Here is a 16,083-nt window from a genome sequence, read left to right as displayed (position 1 = left end):
GGAGGCTTCATCTCACAAAACTACAGACTAAAAGAAGTTATTATTGCTCCCTGCAAAGTCTTGAGATGTAAATCAGAAAGGAAAACAAACACTAATAAACAAATAAACAAATCAAAGTTTCCAAATAAAATACCAAACCAAACAGCATCTGTAAACTCTCTATGGATAAATTTTGGGGTGGAAATTAAAAGACAGTGTATCATACTTGAAGGGATGAAGCTCTAGACCTGCCATAGAGCAAGAAAGTTCTCAAAATGGAGTCTGCAACATTTTGCAAGTTCTTGAAATATGGATATCCACAATAGGAGGAGACACGCTTGATAATGAGGAACTTACTTGCAGTTCTGTTTTGTGATGGTTTTTAACTTCAGAGCCTGGTTTAGGAGGGAAGTGCTGTTTTGAAGGTTTGTTTTGTTTTATGGATTTTTTTATGTAATGAAGCCTTATTCCTGAAGGAGAAGAAAGAACTGAGTTGCTTAGAAACATAGTCTTTTAATACAAGTAATCTGCAAATCATGCATGCATTGAATTTTTTTGAGGTTTTAAGTGTATAAATTTTGAGTGTCTACTAAAAGATGAGCATAAGGTAGTAATGATTGTATCTGCTCAAAATACAAATTTCATGGCAAGATGTTTGTATATGGAAATTTTAGATTGGTCTCACTCTATAGAAAGAAATGTGTTTGAAAAAAATGGTGTTTACAGTGATAAATGTTATTCTTCATATTGTTTACTGAATTCAAACAGCTTTTTTTGGGTTTTTGGGTTTTTTTTTGTAATTTCTACATTCTGGATATCTAGCACTTCCTGTAAACTCTATTATAGTAGGTAGGGTTTGTCCAAAATATGGACAGATGAGCACCAGATTATGTTACAGAAGTTTGCTAATGGACTGAATAGAAAATAAATCTTATCATTCTATCTGATAAAGTAAACTAACAGAAAAGAAGGTGAAGGGAGAACGTCAGGAAATGATCCTATGGTCTGTTTTAAACTTCGGTGTGCACTAATATAAAATATTGTTTACTCTATTTAACTAAATGCATCATCTTTAGAACAGCAAAAATCAGATTAAAAAAGAAATTTTGCAAATGCAGATCCAACCATCTACTGGAAGCTATTACACTAATCCAACCATCATACTGGAAGCATAAAATTAACATCATGGAGTTTGCTGAATATCTGTTTTTATGACTTAATACGCTCCATTAAATGATATAGATAAATATCTAGTTTTCATCTTTCTGAAGATTAAGTCATTTGCCTCAGTTATATAGTCAGTAATGCAGTCTCTTTACTAGTTATGTTGCAATAAAAGTAAGTTATACTGCACTAAAATGTGAAACTAGTTGTGAGCATTACGTATGAGAGTTCATATAAATAGCTGGTAAAATTCACAAAGAAAAATGTTTGGTTTGGTCTTTGGAAAATTACTTTTCAAGTCATGCATTTTCAAATGTAAATGAAGAAGAAAATACATAAAAAGAAGTTATTTTGAAAAGCTGGGAAAAATACAAAACCATAAACAGATTTAGGAACTTTTGTAGTTATTTACAGCCTTGAATAAAAGTTACTTTTATAAGATTATTTTTGAAATGTCATTGCTCTTTGCTTTCCCTACTCTTGTACCCAGGAGCTATGGATTCATGTAAATTGTTAATTGTTTGTCTGTTTAGAAATGTGCTATTATATGCTCTTGTTTTTCTTCTGCGGTGTTGAGAACACAACTGGATAGAGCGGTAATCAGCTCTATCTATTCATTTAGCCTGCCACACTTATAAAACTAAATGAATTCATTTAAACCATGCTGAAGACAATTTATTGAACAGTGATAATTGCCTCAGGTCTTTCCACTGTATTTTACCATGAAAAGAAGATTTTTAAATGCTTTGTTTCTTACTTTAGAAGGGCATTTCTTTCAGCACTATTTTTAACCATGCCAGTATTTTCTGATCTAAAGGCTGATATAGGACATAAGATATCTATATTCTGTATATTTTGAGGTACATTTACTGGCACGCACAAAACAAAAAATCATTTCTAAAAGAGAGTACACAATATTCAATTCTCAAATGCATATTGTAACACAAATTATTCCTGGTTGTTGAGCCATGAATGCCAATGCTGTTTATTGAAAATTGAGGAAATAAGAGACTGTAAGCTTATTGAGGAATGACCCAGATCCTTTCAGTTTCAATAAGTTTCTACATAGGAAGACAAAGCTTTCCTTGGGTGTTGTTTATGAGAGTATCATTGACTGTCACAGGAATACGATGAACTTCAGATTCATCTTAGAGATAAGAATACTTATTTTTTAATGCATTACTGAAAAGATCCTTTTTGTCTAATAGGGTGTCTCTTAATTTTAGTTTTAAATTTCATAATAGAAAAATATAGATTTGGCCAAAAAAACATAACAAGAAAACTCCTTTGTTTCTTGATCAAAAAGGCAGAGCCCGTACTGAGTCTGATTATAACTAATTTAATAAGGAAAAAAACATTCTTTGAAATGGTATTTCAAAGCCCTTTCAAGGAAAAGAAGTTTAATAGTTTCAGAGGTGAAAGAAAATGGTAATTCCCATTTTTAACTATGTTTGATAGAAAAGAACCAGGCCAAACTTAAATCTCTGAAGTCACATTTAGATAATATTCCAAACAATAAATATATGTTTAGCTATAAATTTGGAGTTTTGCTGTTCCACTTTTTCAGTCCTTCCACTCTCCAGCAACAGTGTAGCTGGAGGGAAGAAAAGCGGGCATGTGGGAGAAAGATGAACAACTCTTGCCACAAACCCCTGTGACAAGAAAAAATTACACAACTATTATAACAAAGCCTATAGTTAGGTTTAATAATGCATCTTTACTAATTTCCTTCCATCCTAGCCAGCAGGCAACCTCTCTCCCTTTTGTCCCATTGCTGGCAACAGAAAGATGAAGAGCAAGCCAGTGGCATTTTGTTTTTAATGTCCAGTCAGCTGTGGGACTGGGCTCCTTGAGGCATGACACCACCTGCACAGCAGGAGGAGGTGTGACATGTGATGTTCTTTTTGTTTTGAAAGCTGAGTACCAGTCATATGTTACTTAGAACCCCGATTTATGATGATGAATCTATTCCACCTTTAACGTGCTTTTTTTACTGTCTGTACAAAGGCTTCAGCAAAGCCTTCAGGAATCTTTTATGCAGTTGTGTGTTCAGATATAAATTCTGTTAATACACCTAAAATAGCAAGGATTAATTACTAGACAAGGACATGATACACTGCTTGTGCAACTCAATGTCACTATAGGACACAAAATAACAAGACACGCACACACTGCTCTCAAGGCAAAAAAAGGGGAAGTTTATTTTCTGACTCCAACATTTATAGATTTCCAAAAGTGATAGTGGATTGGAGGGTGAAAGTGACACCTCTCCGATGACACTGGACAAACCAACAGTCCATCAAATTTCTCCTCCTCCATAAAGGAATGCAAAACAATAAGTTATTTACAGAAAGTGTGTGAGAAAGTTTGTTACAAGAATGTTAACATCAGAAGGCTTAGAAAATCTTAAAAAATCAGGGTGACAGCTCAAAATTTTGCTTTGTGTAAATCTCAATGCTTATTTTGGTTTCTCTTTCTGTCTTTGCATCTCGTCCTGACAGGTGTGTGCCTAATCACTGTGAACACGATGGTAAATGCACCCAGACGTGGGACAGCTTCAAGTGCACTTGTGACGGAACTAATTACAGTGGTGCCACTTGTCATAACTGTAAGCTACCCTGCAGTTTCAAAATTTCAATGGAGTAGGGAAGTCTCTCATGTCTTTTGGTTGAGATTTAAAAAAAGAATTCTTCCTTTCTTGTTGTTAAAGATCCTCAAGCTTCTTTTGAAAGAAAAATGTTGGCTTAATCAGCTTCTGCATTCCCTGCATCATGATGTGTTTACAGAGTACTGTACTGTGCCATGCTACCCACAAAAGCAGTTAAACAGCAGCTGGATGCACTGAGCAAACATATTCTAAGCAGTTGCATATGAGATACAGCTTCTAATGGAAACTGAATCTGCCCTGAACTGTTGGGGAGAGCTGCTGACTGCTGCTTGAGATGCTGGCTTATGTTGCTAATCAGAAAGGGTGTTTACACACTGATTATCAGCCAGCTTAAAATATTTTTTTTGCTCTATGGTTATGAGTTTCTGAAATAAGAATATTATCCATGAGCTCCACATGCCCTACACTATAAAAGCACAGAAAGAAGAAAGGTGCTGTTGCCCTTTTATAGATCCTGAACAATGCATGCTGAGCCAGTGGCATGCATCTTCTGTTCCTCCCCTCATTTGCTAAAAATGAGGGATTTTGATCTGCAAAAATACCTAGGACACAGAGAAAATATATCCAGTCCTTACTTTTGTTCACTTCTTCCTTTTGCCAACAATCTCCTAATATTGAGACAAGAGAAAAAATTCTTCTGAACAGGCAATCAGTTGAAATTGAAGCCAGGATTTCTAAAGATACAAGTTTATATTACTTTACTGTTTACCTTAAATACAGCTATGTATAATTTTACAAAGATAATTGCAGAATTTTTTTCAGCTTTAGCCAAAAACCCCAAACCAATGAGAAAATTTTGGACCATGTTCTGGATAAAACAAAAACCTAACTTATGGTTAAAGACTATATAAATATAAGGGAGAATATACTTTATGTACTAGCTACTAATACATTGAGTGGCAAAGTTCTCTGTGATCTGGCTATTGAAACTCTAAAACTGTAAGAGTTAAATAGCAAATTAATTTTGATTAAAGAGAAATATTTAAGGTACCAATACCTGTAGGAGAGATTGCATGGCAGCCCTTTTTCCACCAAGAAGGAATGGGCACAGTGATGGCATGGTTGTGTCGAATTTTAGGAAAGACAATACAGTATTTATGCCTGTCTGTGCTCCTTTGTGGTGTGCAGACCAGCTTTTAAGACATAGCTGAATATAGTTAAACTTTCCTCTCGAGTTCCAAAGAGAAGTAGCAAGGACAAATGGATGCCATCACTTTTCTGAAATCACATTTATTACAAAGGGAAGAAATTATAATCCAAGGGGATGTGACTTTTTCTTAATAAGATTTTCACCTGCCTTTTATGGATAAAACAGTGCAATAAGGCAAGTAAAAGGCATTGCTGAACTGCAGTACCAAAACAGGGATTTGGAGTATATTGTCCTGTCTTTATGGAATGGATAAAGTGGATGGGATTACATGCACTCTCCAGGTCATTTGGAGACACATTGTTCAAGAACTTTTACTTTCCTAGTTCAGGTAAAGTTTCTGACTTAGTGGTGTAAGCTTTATTTTTTTGTTTAAAGAACATAATTTTTGTTTTTACCATGTGCTGCTATACTTTAGAAGTTTTTCTTACAAAACAAGGTTGAGCAGAAAGTTATTCACTTGACAGATATCCTGTCAGAATGTGTGAAGTCCTATTCCTTTCTAGAGTATTGAAGTTAATGGCACAAAAATGAGCAAAAATAAAAAATTCCAGCATCAAGATACAGACTGAGACAACCTTAACTCTTCCTTTATTGAGCAGGCAACAGCTGTCAGTTTTTACAGGAGCATGTTCCAGATACAGCTGCAAATAATGAGGGGATTTTTTGGAGCTTGCCAGAGGTTGCAGTCACGCTGTCCTGAGGTGTGGGACCTCAGCTCTGCTGCACTGATGCTGACCATACTGTCCTTTCCTACTTGTGCAGTGTGTATGTGTGTTTGTATATTCAGACAAACTTAGTGTGCTGCCTTTTGTTCTTGAATTCTAAAGTTTGTGGTAGTAACAGGATGAAAGATATGCTGGGGAAGGAGGGAAGTTGGAATGATAACTGTTGTGTGGTATAAAAATAGCTGTAAGGGATTTTAAACAGCATTGCAGATCTCATGAAAAATATAGCAGATGTGATTCCATGGAGCTGGAAAGTGTTTAAGTGCAGATAGAACTTTTCCAGTACCATTTTACTTAAAGATAATATTATTTTACCAAGCAAACTGTATTATATGCCACAGTAAAATATGTTTTTATTTTCTCAATGGATGCTTTTGTGGGGAGTATAACAGCATTTCTCAAAGAGGTTGGAGACAAGACTATGTTAGTGGGGATTGTAACTCTATTTGATGATTTTTAATCAGTTTGAGTTATGCTAAACTAAAAGGAACAACATAATTCTGTGTTACTGAAGGGGTTTTTGCAGTGAATTGATTTTGCTTTGGTCAGGTAATTCAACACTTTCCTGAGCTCTTGACCTGAAACAAGGCAAAGCTTTGCAGCCTTGACTGGATTTCAGATTGCAGTTTTAGGTTCCTTTGAAGTTGAAACTCAAAGAAAAACTCAAGGGATGAACTCCTTGAAGTGAAACAGACAAAAAGGTTTGCATGAAAACCTTATGAATCGAAATGACTTTGTTTCACACAGATCTGGCCATAAAATATCTTATGATAGTGAAAACAACAGTTAGTCTAGAGATATGGAGAAATATGTATTCTGGGAATGAAACCTAGTGAGGACTATAAACCAGAAATAAATAGCTAGAAAAAGAAAAGTTCCAAATAAATAAATCTGAAGTAAAAACTTTAGTTCTCCAACTGTGTAAATCAATTACACTTGTTTCCTATTTTAATATCATGAAATAATTTCCTTTTTGAAATATGACACTGTTACAGGAAGGTTCCTCACCTCTCAGAGAAACACCAGAATCTCCAAGCTCTGTGTCCATTATCTTGTTATTTCTCAGCAGCTTAAGCTGCCATTCAGAGGAAATGATAATTTGTTTCTTCCATCTACAGCTGGATCCCTTGAGCCCAATGGCAAATTAACCAAAAGTACTGGAAAGTTTTACTTCTCTTTTCATATTAAATACCCTAGGAATCTACCAGATTTCCTTCACCTAAGGGCTATTCATGCTCAACAAAATGCTGTAGCCTGGCAAATATCAGACTAGAGCATTGATTTTACCATTAGGCAAGACTGAAAGATAAATGAATGTATTTATTCAAAAACAATGATTTACAGTGATGCAACATTTACAAAATTATTTAAAAATTAATCGAATTATAATTAACTGCAAGTATCATCCTTGCTAACTTTATTGTATTATCTATATTTTAAGCCCTGACTAATTTACTTTTGCAACCTACCAAAGGCTGACCCACTCATGCAGAGTTCTTAGAGCAATACTTTTCTAGAGTTTATTAGTAAATGGTTCCTGAAACCTTTGCCATCAGGAGCTCATTTTCCTGATTACATCTCATCTCCACTACTTTGCACCTGTTTATTCATCTAGTTTTATATTCTAATATTCTTCCTGCTGTTTACAGCTTCTTTAAATCAGAATCGCATCATTTTAAAAACTGTCTATTGGGATAACTAATGATCATTCAAACTTCCTTTTCTGAGATTTTTTTTTTAATATAGGTCAAAGCAAGTTTTCTCTAGAATGTGCATTTCAGATGAACATAAGGAAGGACTTACATTACCATCATGGTAAAGTCCATATCTATCTTTCACTTCTTGCATAAAATTCATTTGATTTAGGAAAAAGCCAGGAGCACCTTATTTGATTATATTTGCCTTCTCCTGATGATTTTCATTAACAAAAATGTTGAATTTGTGCTTAAAAGATTAATCTTAATGCTTATAGAATCATAGTATTGTTTGGATTGGAAGAGACTATAAAGATCCTCTAGTTCCAACCCCTGTACGAAGGACAAGGCCACTTTTCACTAGACCAAGTCTCAGAGCCTCTTCCAGGCTGGTCCTGAACACCTCCAGGGATGGGACATCCACAGCTTCTCTGGGAAATCTGTTCCAGTACCTCACAACCCTCACAGTAAAGAATTTCTTCCTAATATCCAGTGTAAACCTGCCCTCTTTCAATTTAAAACCATTCTCTCTTTTCTTGATAGTACATGCTTTTGTAAGAAGTCCCTCTCCAGCTCCCTTGAAGGCCCCTTTGGGGACTGGAAGTTGCTATAAGATCTCTTCAGAGCATTCTCTTATGAAAGACATGTTCTTCCTGATCAAATTATTTTTCTTTAATTTCATCTTCAAACACAGTCCTTGCTCTTGCAGCTGTACAGATTCCTTTAGAAATACCAGACAGGAAAAGGTTTTCTTAAAAACCTTCAGTTAGTCCATAGGAGGGACTGGCATCCAGATCACATCTGCTGACTGTTAGTTCTGTGAGACAGTAGGAGCAATACAAACTTACCTGCTCCTGCCCCTAGAAAAGGCACTAATTGCATATACAAAGAATGCAATGCTGCTGAGAAAGAACATATGGGATTTTTACATTTTTAGATTGGTGGTTTGCTGTAAGTTTTTCCAGAAAGAATATTGGAAAAAATGTAGTGATTCTTAGTTTCCCTATAAGGGAACTTGACCTCTGAATTCTCTGTCTTCCACCAGCTTGTTGGGAATAAATGCTATCCTATATTTTGGAACCCAATTCAAAGTTAATGATGAATAAAACTTCTCTTGAAATGATAAGTACATTAAATGTCACTGGAATCTAATGGGCATTGATATTTTTCCAAGCAATATTGACTACCTCCCTAAAACAAAATATTGCTTTAATAATGAGTTTAATATTTCCTAGAACCATACTTTGAGTAAGAATGAGTAAGAAACGTTGTAGAAGCCGTGATAATTCTCATTGCTGGCTATTGCCAAAAGTAATAGTCATCAACACAAATTTAATCTGCATAGGCTCTGATCTTCAGCAAGACTTCCATCAGATAGTTTGTAATATCTGATTTTCCTGTATTTCTGTAAACAGGAAAGCAACCAGAACACTGGGCTTTATACATTCAGAGTCTAGATAGGAAAGAAGGTCATGGCAGGAGTGTTCTGTCAGCAATTTGGGAAATAGTGAAAAAATAAATACGTAATTTGTCAAAAAAATGCTCTGAAATTTACTTCAGGGGAAAGAAAAACAATGAACTCCATAATTTTTCTAGTCATCTCAAACAAGAAGAGCATGGGTTTCCATTTCACTGAAGGCTAGAGGAATTATGAGAATAACATTGTTATCTTTGTGATAGCAAACTGATTTACTAGAGAAAGCAGATACTTTGCACTTTCATAAGCATATTAAAACCTTATTTTATCAGGAAAAATTCAATAAATGCCTCCACAATCAGCAACTGTGATACATAAGATATTCTTGTGAAAGGATGTTCTAATCCAAAGATAGGAAGAATGTTGCTTTTTAATACACTTGAAGTAGAAGACACAACCTAATCAGAAATGCCCTATATTTTGAGAAGACTTGGCGTAAAACCATCTCCTGTTCAGTTATCCTGTGGGCATTTATGTGCAGGGCTGTTATGAACTATCACCTTGACATTTCTGAATCTTTGCCAGTGAGGCTTGATGTTTAAGTCACTTAGTTTAGCAGCATTTTGCATAAACAAATCATGTATTCCAGAATTGGCCCTTCTGCAGAAAGCAGAACAATAATATATGCTACAGATTTGTGGACATGCAAGTATCTGATTTTAGTGAGATTTAGCACAAGTCCAGCACCTATAAGACTGAACAGATTGCACAAGCCTGAATGATTTCCCAGTAGCAAATGAAGAATTTCCATTAGTAAACTTGTAGAAAGCATAGAGCAGAACAAAAACATACAAAACATACAATCATATGAAACAGCAACAGAATGTTCTGGGTTGAGTTTCTTCAGTGGGAAGCTGACATTTAAGGCATGCAATGGGACTCCACAATGCTGATTAGACTTGTTCATGGCAGATAGATTGCTTGAATTATGTGAAAGGAAGAAGGAAAAATAATACTGGGAAGCCAAACTGCTTACTTTTAAAAACATGAAAGAGGAGCTTTCAGTAGGGCAAAATCTGAATTGCTCCCATTGCCCCCCTCATGTGTTGGGCATAATTTGCCTCATTTGGAATGAAGAAGGACAACACCTCTGGGATGCACTAATGGGATTGTGAAGCTTTGTAGGGAGGTGAACTATGAACTTTGAGGAAAGGGAGGTTGGAGAAATGATAAGAATTATTTTGACAGCACTGCTTGGTTTGAGGAGACTGGGGCTTGAGGAAGTATCTCTGAAATTAACACTGGGCGCAGTGATGAGAAAAGAGTTATCAGCTCTTCTAGCATTTATATTAAAGACCGATTTGTACTAGAAGCTGTAACAATGAGATGCTGTTCCTCACCCGACCACCTCTTCCTCTTGTGAGCTGTTGGTGTGTCCCTGATGAAGCCTATGTTTTTTTTAGTTGCTCCTTTGAGTCCCTGATTTGAGACTTGAGACCAGAGTCTAAGTAAAGTAGTTTCCAGGACGTGAATAATTCCACGTTCAAACTCAGCAGTATGGATGCATGAGTAATGCTGGTCTTGGAGAAATAGGAGATAAAAAATAAGCTAAAATTTCTGAAATCTCTAGAGTCTTTTGTTTTCTTCTGCTCTCATCCTGAAAAAGCACTTTCAACTACTGGCTGTTCTCTGCCAGTTATGTTGCTACCACTTTATTTTCTCCTCTTCTTGCAGACTCTGTATCTGAAGTAATCAAATGTTCAAATTTCATACATGCTCTGCAAAGCCTTATTTCTCAGATGTTTGTTTCCTTTGAGAATAGAGATTCTCAAAGCCTGTTTATAAAGACTTTTGTTTACAGTGGTTTATTACAAGGATCGTATAATCAATATGCCACCTTTCTAAGGAGGCTCATCTTTTTTTCAATAATGGTTTTCAAAGAAATTGTCATCATAATTTATAATTGTCCTTGTGAATTCATATTTTTTATTACGTATTTTCAAAGGATTTAGCATAATGCATGTCTTTTCAAATGTAGAAGACTCTATTAAATTACCTCTTTATATTAAAATCTAGTTTTAAAACAAGACTGAAGTTGTTGGTTTAGTCTTCTTTAGTAATTCTTCACATGTAACATATAAGCCCAAAATTGTTACATCTTTTCACCTATTCCTGCAAAACTGAAAAAGACAAGCTTTTTACTCTGTTAATTTTTTGTTTGTTTGTTTCGAGACATTGCAGTTTTCTTGTTTTGAACCCCAATATTTGTTTAAAACTCAGATTGTTCTTAGTGTCAGTGTTATAAACTATAGTTTTTCAGCTACTAATTTATTATCAGCTGAGCTGAGAGTTGCTCTGCACCAGGTGTTTATGAAATGCAGAATGTGTAATAAATTGGTAGCAACTTGCATTTTTACTGTAAGTAAATGAATGTGGTCTGTGTTCAGGCCAGAAAGGGCTGCAGTTCCAATATGTGCAATAGCACCAGGAGTATTTGGTGAAGGTAAAGTGGAGAAAATTAATATTAGGATGCGAAGCAGAATATGAATAATCAACCAGCAGTATTATGCTGAAATTAAAATATTAGCTGCAAATAACTCTACTGGATGAAGTTTGAGAGAGACTATAAGAGCTGAAACTGGACTTCAGGTTTCAGCTGTTTGTATAACTGAGTGTTTATATATGGCTCTGCATTAAAATCAAGTGTTATGAGTTTTGAAACTAAATTTCTACCAGGTGGGGTCAAGTGGAAGAACAGTATGAGGTCAGGGTCCAACTCAGAGCATTTTCTTAATTCATTTGTAGCTAACTCTTGTAAAGCTACCTAAGTAACATTCCTGAATCGCAGCCTGCTTTTGGGAAAACTTGGGTATTAGCTGAGTTTTTTGCAGGCTACTGTAACCGTTCTCTATTTTTGTTCACAATGCACAACCAAATATTGTTTCCAAGGGACAGTTAAAAGAGAACATGTAATTAACAATAGATAACTTTAAAGCAGCTCATTTATACCATAAAATCAAAGCCAGAATTAATTCATAGCCAGAAAAGAACTCTGCAAATAAAGACTTCAAAATTAATTAGCTTTTTCTTAAACTTTTCCATTAAGACAATCTAACATATTGCATACTTCACTGTTAATGCTTTTTTTGCAATTAAAGTTTTTTAAGGTGCTGATATTAAAATCCCCTTGACAGCCATTAGACAGAAAAGAACATGTTTTGAAGTCATTCTAATCCTATTTTTTCAGATGTGAGAGAATGAAATTAATGCAAATATCAACTGTTAAATATGTACCATAGTCAAAGCAATGAGAATTTCTTCACATATGCATGCAGACATATTTTTATCTGAAATTGTTCTTTTAAAAGTTTTTTAACAATTCAAAATAGAGGAACATAATGGGAATAATTAGGCTTGCTATTAAAAGACACTATGCACCAATGGATGAGCAGTGGATATGCATTATCCACAGTTTGTAGCATTTCTATGTACATCACCTAGTGCAGAAAAACTTGATAAACTCTATCTTTACAATGAATTTTCCAATGTGTTGAGGACTGTATGATCAATCTCATAGGACTGTGGATTGAAGAAAAAAAATTGATTAAAAGGAGTGAAACTCTGAGATACTTCTTGTGCATCCTACACCATATTTTGTCTTAATAACTAATATAACAATGTTTATAAGAGTAATTGTATGGCTTCTGCAGTAAATAAACATAAGTAATTATTATTGTCAAGTCTCTTATGATACTTCTATGTGAATGATATGTGTTCCAGATGGTGAGGGTTCTGATTGAGTTTGGTTCTTGTTTATGGACACTACCTTTCTTGATCATTATAATATTTCCTTCACTATTCTGCAGCATAAATTTATTGCACCTGTAAATGTCTTCCTTAGGAATCAAATGTCTACATTAACACTTTTCATTCAAGGGTAAGAACTGTAATGCTTCTTTGTAATTTTAGTCTGGAGGGGTTTTGAGTTTTATTCTCCTTCCCAGTGTGCTGTAGTTTAAATGGGAGAGAAAGTCTTAGAACCAAAATCTGTTAGCAAAAGTAGATGCTAGGTATCAATCTTGGTCCATAACTATCACTTTAAAATTCCACCTTAGGTAGGACAGCCAATAGTTCTCTTGTCTGGACAAGTCTCTTAGCAGAAGTAATGATAGGTTACTGGAATTCTGTGGAGGGATAGAATGTAAGAAAATATAGTGCACAAGGTAATGTCACCCCTGAGCACTTGCAGCTGCACTAATTATCAAAGAGTATGAACAGGCCTGCCCTTAATAGGCCACAGCTGTGTCTAATAAGGATAAGTGCTGTAAAAGAGTGGTTTAGCTGGTTGAGAAGTGGGCTGGAGTTTGTTGGTTGTGCTGTGAAGAGGAAGGAGTCAGTGCTGTGAGGAGATGCCCATGAGAAATCACCAAGAAGATACGAGAGCTTTGTAACAAGATGGTAACAGAATTCTTGAAATATTTTTCTGAAGCCAGAGGAATAATCTATGTTTACATAACATTACAAAAACATGGAAGTCACTATTGTTTCATAAATGGAAATATAGTCTGCTAATATTAGCAAAGTTACTGAAATGTGTGGACTTTGTTTGTTGGACTTTGTTTCTCAGTAGAAGCCTTTACTACTTACACATACTTAACTGTATATCTACCAGTATTAATTTTATTTTACTGGAAGCATAGTCTTTTTTTAAGTTTCATCTTGCAAATTTTTCAGCTCATGTATCCCTATGTAGCTTTTACACCAGCTCATTCTTCCTATCCCTATTCCCTAATGGCCTAACCACTTGTGTATAAAACTTTAAATTTACTTGTGTCTGTGGTTGCTGTATTTTATATGATATGTTTTCAGTATACTTTGAGGTTCAGAAGGAGCTAATAGATGTTCTAAAACAGAGAGGAAAACACAATGTGTTGTTTGCAACTACATTTTTTTTTCTTTTTATTTTTTACTTCTACTTCAGAGCACTATAGATATTACTGCATTTCTCAGATTCATGCTCAGGCTAACTGAGCTATGTCTTTCTGAAATTCTTAACTACTCCTCTTCACGGTCTCTTCTGTCTCTCCCCCCCTTTTAAAGTTTCTCAATTTCTTTGTGCTTTCCTATCAACCTCAACAGTTTGTTTCCCCCTTTCATCATTCTTTCTCTAATCATTGCTCTGATTATTTTCCTCCTCAGTCTGTCTTCACAGCCATGTACTCACACGTGTGTGCACGCAGGAGTGCCATGCCCAGGGAAGATTTGGAAAGGAATTTAACAAGAAAGCAGAATAGACTGTGCTGATCAGATGCAGGATGCAACCAGGCAAGCATACTTACCACACCAGTATTTATACTTACCCCTCTTTTTATTCTGGACCTTTTTCCCTCTCCAAAATGTGTAGCCCTCTGCTTTTTCCTGCCTTTAGTTCCATCCCTAAACACCCTATAAGTCTTGTGTAATCCTGAGCTATGTTTTCCATGCATCCCATGATGCATGGCAGAAACTCTTGGTCACCTCCCAAGGCAGAAACTCCCTTGGTCTGAAAGGTTTTGGGGGGAGCTGCTATCAGTGGTTCATGGTGATCGGCTCCATGCTCACACACTGCAGCTGAGGCTGTGCTGTGACAGCCCCAGACATGATTTTTGTTACTTGTGTGCATCTTTGATTTGAGTCAGATGGGCTTGAATGGTTTGATGGCTCCTGTGGTGGGCCTGGGAGCATCCTGGCAGGGTATTATTCTGGCTTCTGCTCTGCCATTTGTTCTCTGAACTCCTCTGTAGGTGTGCAGATGGGTATTTTTTCTCAGAACCTGACACTTTCTCTGTATTCTCATCCCCTCAGTAAATAGTCTAAATTAATACTCTAGTGCTGCAATTGAAACAGATACTGACAAAGTAGAGCATGTGCCATCCAGGGCAGCCCCCAAGGTACCCATCTAACATCTTACTAATCTCACAGCTCATCCATTATGTGAAAAAGATGTAAAAGTGATTTCTAGGATGTTGCCAGGACATAGTCATTCCCATTTGAAAGCATCGAAGGGAAAGAATGAAAAAAGGGGGATGGGAGCAGATGTTTCTTCTGATATTTTTATTTTTATGTCAGTTAAAAATGTTGAATTCTGTTGGCACTGGAGGTTGCTTAATGATTAATGGAAATGACAAACATGATGTATTCCCTCTAAATTGGTGTCATGTGGATAGAGGACATTTTGATTGAGATAATGTAAATGCTGATGTGAGGATTTGTTTTCACAATGTTATAGTTATTTTTTGTTCATTGAAATAGATGCTTAGGTCCTCTGGAAAACCCACTATTTGGTTAGGTATCTGTCAGTCTGTGCATAGCAGTGGTTTTGTGAGCAAAACCACTGTTCCGTGGTTTAGTGTTTGGGTTTTCTCAAACATAATCTTTTAATTTGAGATTTTTAAGAAATTTTATTTAACCAGTTGTTGGTTTGTTTTGGATTTTTTCCCAATAACTTGTAGTTTCCCTCAAGTATGTCTTGTATTCAGTAAATACAACCAAGAAAGGTACCATAATTTCCTTCACAGGATTGCTGGTTATAAGAAGGTTGGATGCAAAAACATTTAGGGATCTGGGGTGGGGAAAAGGAAGAAAATGAACAGGAAATGGTGACACTTGCAACTGTTGAGGCTGGTAAAAATAAAACTGGATTACAGTCCTATAAATGAACCTGCAGGTAATGGATTTTGGGAATGTTAGTATTTGTGAACAAACAAAAACTGACACTACAGTCTCTTTGAAAGCTGGGTGATGAAAGCTCCGTGTTCATCTGAGCATTATTTAATGTTGATTAGGATGTTCAGGTCTGAAGAGAGATCAAATGCTCTGATATCCATGGCAGGAAAGAACCAGTGTATACTTAGTGAGGGAGAATACTTTAGTTTATTCTGGGTCTTTGCTATTCGTAGCCACCTACAGATAGCTTGTGTTAAAATAAGGTACCGGATAATCTGTATCTTTGACCTGACTTTACTGGAGTTATCACCCCTGCTTTGGCCCTGCTATAATTTGCTGAGGTTTTCTCTTGTCTATCTCTGTTCACTGTAGAGAGTAACCAAGGATTTGTATTATACAGATGAGAAATTGTAAAGCCAAGGTTTGGCCCTTGTCTCTTCCCCTTTCCATTACCCTCACAATACAAAGTAAATGAGAACTGGAGCAGAACTCATACTTTTTCTTTAAGGGTATGGTTTTTTCAAAATTTCTTTTTATACCCACCTTGAAGTTTTTTGCATGGAAGAGAGGGTTAGGAGGAA

At 35.8% G+C, this 16,083-nt stretch overlaps 1 protein-coding gene across 2 annotated transcripts in view; it reads left to right on the top strand.

Moving 5' to 3' along the window:
* Positions 1-16,083, top strand: part of CNTNAP2 (contactin associated protein 2) — a 1,032,231-nt gene that overhangs the window by 669,098 nt on the left and 347,050 nt on the right. For both annotated transcript variants that reach the window (XM_036397720.1, XM_036397728.1), the window contains exon 11: positions 3,645-3,751. In XM_036397720.1, the coding sequence (XP_036253613.1) occupies positions 3,645-3,751 (107 nt within the window). The remainder of the gene's footprint in view (positions 1-3,644; positions 3,752-16,083) is intronic.

The sequence above is a fragment of the Molothrus ater genome, chromosome 1 (assembly GCF_012460135.2).
Source record: "Molothrus ater isolate BHLD 08-10-18 breed brown headed cowbird chromosome 1, BPBGC_Mater_1.1, whole genome shotgun sequence".
Classification (NCBI taxonomy): Eukaryota; Metazoa; Chordata; class Aves; order Passeriformes; family Icteridae; genus Molothrus; species Molothrus ater.
The sequence above is the reverse complement of the archived record's forward strand: the minus strand, read 5'-3'. Positions and strand labels throughout refer to the sequence as shown.